The 7,588-nt window shown below is 47.0% G+C and overlaps 1 protein-coding gene across 1 annotated transcript; it reads left to right on the forward strand.

Annotated features, from left to right (window-relative positions):
* Positions 1–3,197: 3,197 nt before the first annotated feature.
* LOC119289276 (protein SCARECROW 2-like) lies at positions 3,198–5,373 on the forward strand. The gene is made up of 3 exons (XM_037568636.1): positions 3,198–3,608; positions 4,594–4,674; positions 4,769–5,373. The coding sequence occupies exons 1-3, from the start codon at positions 3,269–3,271 to the stop codon at positions 4,996–4,998; spliced, it is 651 nt and encodes a 216-aa protein (XP_037424533.1). The 5' UTR covers positions 3,198–3,268; the 3' UTR covers positions 4,999–5,373.
* Positions 5,374–7,588: the final 2,215 nt, after the last annotated feature.

Here is a 7,588-nt window from a genome sequence, read left to right on the forward strand (position 1 = left end):
GGGGGGGGGGGCGCCGCCCCCTTCTCCTTGTCCTATTCGGACTAGGGGGGAGGGGCGCGCGGCCCAGCCCTGGCCACCTCTCCTCTCTTCCACTAAGGCCCACTAAGGCCCATATACCTCCCGGGGGGTTCCGGTAACCTCCCGGTACTCCGGTAAAATCCCGATTTCACCCGGAACACTTCCGATATCCAAATATAGGCTTCCAATATATCAATCTTTATGTCTCGACCATTTCGAGACTCCTCGTCATGTCCCCGATCCCATCCGGGACTCCGAACTCCTTCGGTACATCAAAACTCATAAACTCATAATATAACTGTCATCGAAACCTTAAGCGTGCGGACCCTACGGGTTCGAGAACAATGTAGACATGACCGAGACACGTCTCTGGTCAATAACCAATAGCGGAACCTGGATGCTCATATTGGCTCCTACACATTCTACGAAGATCTTTATCGGTCAGACCGCATAACAACATACGTTGTTCCCTTTGTCATCGGTATGTTACTTGCCCGAGATTCGATCGTCGGTATCTTAATACCTAGTTCAATCTCATTACCGACAAGTCTCTTTACTCGTTTCGTAATACATCATCTCACAACTAACTTATTAGTTGCAATGCTTGCAAGGCTTATGTGATGTATATTACCGAGAGGGCCCAGAGATACCTCTCCGACAATCGGAGTGATAGATCCTAATCTCGAAATACGCCAACCCAACATGTACCTTTGGAGACACCTGTAGAGCACCTTTATAATCACCCAGTTACGTTGTGACGTTTGGTAGCACACAAAGTGTTCCTCCAGTAAACGGGAGTTGCATAATCTCATAGTCATAGGAACATGTATAAGTCATGAAGAAAGCAATAGCAACATACTAAACGATCGGGTGCTAAGCTAATGGAATGGGTCATGTCAATCAGATCATTCACCTAATGATGCGATTCCGTTAATCAAATAACAACTCTTTGTCCATGGTTAGGAAACATAACCATCTTTGATTAACGAGCTAGTCTAGTAGAGGCATACTAGTGACACTCTGTTTGTCTATGTATTCACACATGTATTATGTTTCCGGTTAATACAATTCTAGCATGAATAATAAACATTTATCATGATATAAGGAAATAAATAATAACTTTATTTTTGCCTCTAGGGCATATTTCCTTCACTTACATGATACACTTAGTAGTTTTTTTGGCACAAGAGTTGACGAGGTCTGTTTGTATTTCTTGAGCTATCATTTTATTGTTCCTTGAAGCATTCTTGAGAACCACCTTGTTCGCTTCTTCAAAAATCTCCACTAGCCATTGCATAAGCTCAGGGAAATTACCTTTATGTAGTGAAACTTCTCTCCATCATGTTCACGAAAATCTAACCCTTGACAAAAAAGGAACCTCGGGCATTAAAAGGAATATGACAGGCCAGCTCTATATAAAACCTTGTCTCGTTTGATGGTTGAACAAAATGACTCTATGATTGTTGTGTTTGCTGCAATGAAGAAATTGTATTTCTCTTGTGCTTTGTTGTGTGCACACTGCACTATTGATTTCACCGACATGTTTCACAAAACTATCCTTGTGATTCTAATTTCTTAGTCACCCATTCACCAAAAATCTCCACCAACATGCAAATTATCATTGAAAAGATAACATACAAGCATAAAGCACCATCTAGTTCTTTACTATACTCAAGCCAACTATAAGACTTAAACCATTTAGCTACAAATATTGTTGCACACCTCCGGTGGGGTGTTGTGGAAAAGCATATTTTTTCGGTCAACAAGCCCCTTTTGCAATGTATCCTCTTCTAATCCTATTCGGACCATTAACATCATAAGTTGCGATTGGCATCCTCTTCCTAGGATCAGATTCACTCAATCGAACATCATAAACTGCATCTTCAATGTCACCCATTTCCTATATTTTTTCAGATTATTGGCTTGCTTCGTTCGCAATATTAGGTACTGTGATTGGACTTCTGTTGATGCCACTAATAATTTGCAGTTGTTGCGGAATATGAACTCAAGGGGAGCTCATGGTGCTATGAAGTTGATTCGGTGGGAAATTGTTCTACATCCGCACTTGCTGCTCAACCTAAATACATGGGTTGGATTTCTTCCCAACTTTAGTACATAAAGTTCTCAAATTAATGTTCTACTACATAAAAATTGAAATCCGCAAACATTTTTTAGTACCCAAACATTTTTCTAATATACGGTGAACATTTTTCATCTACTGATTTTTTGATATATGGTGAAAATTGGTGTAATATATGCTGGCATGTTTTTAAATACTACATATTGACCATGTAGATAAAAAAATTATAGTATATGATGAACATTTTTGTAATATAGATGGCCATTTTTAAAATATACATTGCACATTTTATAATATACGATGAGCAGTTTATAATACTAGATGAACCTTTTTTGGAGTTCTGAACATTTTTTTGAAAACAGCAGCCATTGTACAAGAAAAAACCAAAACAAAAGAAATGAGAAACCCAAAAACAAAAACAAAACAAAACAAAACAGAGAAACCTACAGAAAAAAACGAAACAGAAAAAGGCAAAGGAAGAACCCGAACTGGGCCAGCCGGCTCGGCGTGCCCCAGTGGGCCGTCGTGGCGAATGCAACGGCTACATGGGCCGCTCTTCGTGAAAGAGAAGGAGGTCAGTTCATGGACCGCTACCAGTACACGGGCCTCGCTGTGGCAACACCCGCCGTGTACTAGTTTTCGCGGGAATCCAATGCCAAAATCGCTCCCCGCGGGAACCCGACGTCGGTCTGGTGACTTCTGGAGCCTTCCAGAACACTCCACAAGCTCCCAGAGCCGTCTGATCAGATCAGCACGAAGCACGAACATTGGCGCGCGAAGATATTTTCCTTCCCGACGACGCCGCACTGCATTTCATTTGAATTTCAAAAATCGAAAACGGAAAACACTTTCTCTCATCCCGAGGAGAGGCGGTTACGTGCCAGAGGAGCACGAGAGAGGCCAGCTCACGTGCCGCGCCCTCGCACCCCGCGCGGCCGCATCCGGGCCGTCCGCGCGGACAGCTGGCCGCGCCCCACCCGAACCGACGCCCAGGATCGCGCCCGCCACCCGCTTGCCTTAGCGTCCACGGCTCCTCCGGCTATATAACCCGACCCCCACCCGCTCCCCCTCCGGCATTCCATTTCCGTCCCACCACCGCACCACCACCACTCCACCAAAACCCTAGCGGGCGAGCGAGGGAGAGAGAGACCGCCCCGCCCGACCCCGCCGATGGAGAGATCCCGCCGCCTGCTGCTGGTGGCGGGCCTGCTCGCCGCGCTGCTCCCGGCGGCGGCGGCCGCCTTCGGGCAGCAGCCGGGGGCGCCGTGCGAGCCCACGCTGCTGGCGACGCAGGTGGCGCTCTTCTGCGCGCCCGACATGCCCACCGCGCAGTGCTGCGAGCCCGTCGTCGCCGCCGTCGACCTCGGCGGCGGGGTCCCCTGCCTCTGCCGCGTCGCCGCGGAGCCGCAGCTCGTCATGGCGGGCCTCAACGCCACCCACCTCCTCACGCTCTACAGCTCCTGCGGCGGCCTCCGTCCCGGCGGCGCCCACCTCGCCGCCGCCTGCGAAGGTACGCGCACGTTCACCGCCCTCCGTCCCTCCCTCTCTCTGTCTACGTGCAGATTTTCTGTGCTCTCTTTCCTGCTTGCCTAGTACGTAGTGTTCCATGGCCTCTCGGGCCGCTAGCGCTCCGATTTGCGTTGGTTTCCTTGCTGTTCTGCCGGATCTGTCGGCACGGCGCGCGGCGTCGGGTTCTCGCCGTCTCCCGTGGCGAGCGACCTGCGCAGCGCGCGTGCGGCCTGGCTAGCTTCATACCGCTGTACCTTGAGATACACGGAGCGATTTAGGGTCTACTCTGAGTATTTCGTCATCGTAGGATGCATGTGCCGCTCGCGATTGTTTCATCGATTTGAGATCTGTGCTTGTTCCCGCGAGTTAAGATGGATCTAGCGCCGTACGCAGATGAAGAGTCTGTTGCTCGAGTTATCTTATCTACCGTCGTTCGACTATGGTATTTGCCTGCTTCCTTTTGGCTGGGTTTATCGTGCACCATCCTGTTCGTGATAGCACTTTTGTGTCAAACCGCAACGCAGCTTTGCTTTCTGCGGTATCTTCTGCCTTGTTTGTCGCCTTGCTTGGTCAAAACTGAGAACTCTTGCTGTTTGATCGACCGAGGGCAGAGGCAGAGCAAGAGCCTGCCGTGCTTTTGGCTCTGCAGTGCGTCGTCTCTGCCTCCTTTGCCAAACATTTCCATGTTGATCCTCTGGGGGCACTGCTTTTTTGCATGCGGTTTCCGTAGCCTTCCTCTTTCATGAAAAAAGGTTTGGGTCAAATCAAATGGATCGCCTATTGGCAGAGCAGCAGCAGATAGCTGGCTGTCTCACAGCTTTGGCAGAATCGGTCTGTTGCCTGCCACCGTGTCTCTTATCTTGTTGCGCACGTCGTCACCTCCTCCTACTTTTTTTTCCAGTTTTGTTTACTTTTGATGAAATACGGACGAACGGCTGGTAATTATTAACTTTGGTTGCTGTTGTTACTGTGGATTTTGGACGCAGGACTCGCTCCCCCGGCCGCCGTCGTCAGCAGCCCCCCGCCCCCGCCACCGTCGACCGCACCTCGCCGCAAGCAGCCAGCGCGTGCGTACCTCTCCCTCTCGCCCGCATCTCGCTCCGTATTAACTGATTGTGTCTGCATACTGACGTGTGCTTTGGCTTTGGATCTGTTTCGCAGACGACGCACCACCGCCGCCGCCGTCGTCCCCGCCGCCGTCCCAGGAACACGACGGCGCCGCTCCCCACGCCAAGGCCGCCCCCGCCCAGGCGGCTACCTCCCCGCTCGCGCCCGCTGCTGCCATCGCCCCGCCGCCCCAGGCGCCACACTCCGCCGCGCCCACGGCGTCATCCAAGGCGGCCTTCTTCTTCGTCGCCACGGCCATGCTCGGCCTCTACATCATCCTCTGAGTCGCCGACCCCGAGGCCATGGTCCGTCCAGTTGCAGTAGAATGCTCGTCGTCTTGTTCCGTTTCATGCTTGTCGCCGTTCGAGGTTCGTTTCTGCAGTCCGATTGAGAAGAAGACGGTGGGTTTTGATCGCGTCCCGAGATTTCTGTTGTCGATCGTAGCGTCCTGGTAGTAGTAGTGTCTGGTAGCAGCAGTATGTTCATGTGTCCTCGGTCGCCTAGTTTTGGTCTCAAGTAGTAGTGTCTGTCCACCGTGTTTGCGTGGTCGCGGAGAACATCATTGGGTTTTGCGATTCCTCTGGTCAGATGAACCACTGCTATGTGATCGATCGATATGATCTGAATGGAATGGATCAAGTTTTGCGTTCTGCTGATGACGTGATGCTTCTTCAGTTATATTCATGCTTCTTCAGATATGATTTGAATTTGTGGAGCAGCAGTTTGGCTTTCTTTTGTTCTGCTATGGATGAATGCTTCTTGCATGCATCTTGTCTTTGCTTAATTTGAACTGTAGAACGGATGCAGTTCTGGTTTCTGCTAATGATGTGATGATTCTTCATATGCATATGCTCTGTACATGTTCATCTCTTCAAATTTGTGCAGCAACAGTTTGTAGCTTTCATTCGGCTCTGAATGAAATGCCTCTTGCATGTTGTCTTTGCTTAATTTGTTTTTCACGGGGAGCCTGCTGCAGCTTTCTGTTGCCATGTTGTTTTCCACGCCAGGACAAAATAGATGGTGCGGTTTGATTCGATCCCGGTTAATTGCTTGATGCTTGCTAGCTTCTGATCAATCCCTTCATCACGATGTTCCGGAGAGCCACATGGAACTGGAGGGGGGAGATTCAAATTCATGCATGCAAATTTGTGTTGGTATTGGGTCACGTCAAGCAGTCACTTTTTGCAGTATCACTCTTACCATTTTATCCTTTTGTTGAAACCTCTCTCCTCACCCCAAAAGTTGATGCAATAGTGCTATGCCCACCCATGCTTTTTTCATATGATTGTAAAATTTGAATCTACTTTATCTTTTGAGCCCAAAGTCCCATTTTACTATCTGTTTGCATATTTGTGTTCCTTGCGGCGAGGGCTATCAAGCAAGGCCTTTCTTGAATATATTTTGGCAAGTTTTCAAATTTGAATTCTAAAACATGGTGAAACTCTATGAAACAAATCTCAAAGTATATGACCTTATCACCAATCCACCATTCTACAAATATTTCATTCTCCGGCATCGCCTGCTTCCGACGGCGATGCCGCTGTAGGTCCTCGCCGCCGCCGCAACTCTTCCGCTAGCTATGTGGTGGTACTGTTGGCACTCCACCCTCATTTCCCGTCTCTTTCTATCGTCTCTAACCACCGCACAACGTTCCCTACGTGGGGAGGAGCAACAATATCTGCTTCAACTCTTTGGAGGGTAAATTGCATGGATTTCATTCACAAAGAAAATATTGCATGGATTTTAAGTCAATTTTTGTGGCTGTGGATCAATCAACCAAACAATTTGGGAGAAAAAATTCAGCTCAGAATCTGTATGAGTGTGGTTGTGTTTGTGTGACCCTTGCGTGAGGAACAGCAGGGACGCCAAGGAGGGTTGCCATGGACGCAACAAGCAGAGGAGCCGACGGGCCTCTGAGGAATGCTGTCGCGGACGGCGGGGGAGAGTAGCGGGGAGGGAGCGCCCAGTGCTAATAGCGGGGAGGGAGCGCCCAGTGCTAATAGCGGGGAGGAACACTTTTTCCAATACATGGTAACATTTTACAAATACGTTACGCATTTTTTGAATGACAAAAACATTTTTCAAACTGTACAAAAAATTCTTTTACATTGTATAAACAATTTTGAGATTTCATGGACATTTTTTTGGAAACTAGTGAATATTTTTAAAAGCACCATGTACATGTGAATCTTCCGAGGTGCTTCTCTGTGCTAATAACGGTTGAACCGTAGGCGTCCACGAAGAACCCACAACCTTTTTTTCTTCATTATATACTTTGTTTTTTTCTTGGTTTTCTTCTTTTTCTTCGGTTTTCTTTGCTTTTCATTCATGTGATGGCGCGTTCATGTGCTCTTTCAGAGGTGCTTCTGTGTGCTCGTAACGGTTGAGCTGCAGGCGTCAAAGAAGAACCTACAACCTTTTTTTCTTCGTTATAATTCCTTTCTTCATTATACTTTGGTTTTCTTCATTATAAACATCATGTACATTTTTTTAATGGAAGTACTTTTTCTGAACTATGCGAGAATTGTTTTTCAGTTGTGTAAACATTTATTTTAATTGTCACGGACATTCCTTCAATTGCCAGAATTTTTTTTCTTTGGAGTGTTACATACCGTTTGGACTTTACGTTAGGCATGCATTTTTTTACATTGTATGCACATTTAAAAATTATCGCATACATTTTTTCTAAAACACAGGACATTTTTTCATTATAAGAGACAGTTTTTCTTAAGTTATCTACACTTCCTAAAACTGCGGTAACAACATAATTTCAAAACTTATATTTTAAAATTCAATGTTCTGAATTTTTTAAGTAAACTTTAGTTTTGTAATATATATATATATATATATATATATATATATATATATATATAT

The sequence above is a fragment of the Triticum dicoccoides genome, chromosome 4A (assembly GCF_002162155.2).
Source record: "Triticum dicoccoides isolate Atlit2015 ecotype Zavitan chromosome 4A, WEW_v2.0, whole genome shotgun sequence".
NCBI classification, from domain to species: domain Eukaryota; kingdom Viridiplantae; phylum Streptophyta; class Magnoliopsida; order Poales; family Poaceae; genus Triticum; species Triticum dicoccoides.

What these genes read in the sequence shown, in the direction of transcription:
- LOC119289276 (XM_037568636.1), top strand. Translation starts at nt 3,269, where the DNA reads ATGGAGAGATCCCGCCGCCTGCTGCTGGTGGCGGGCCTGCTCGCCGCG. An exon ending in CCTCGCCGCCGCCTGCGAAG is followed by an intron (nt 3,609 to 4,593) that starts GTACGCGCACGT and finishes TTTTGGACGCAG; the next exon opens with GACTCGCTCCCCCGGCCGCC. An exon ending in TCGCCGCAAGCAGCCAGCGC is followed by an intron (nt 4,675 to 4,768) that starts GTGCGTACCTCT and finishes TCTGTTTCGCAG; the next exon opens with ACGACGCACCACCGCCGCCG.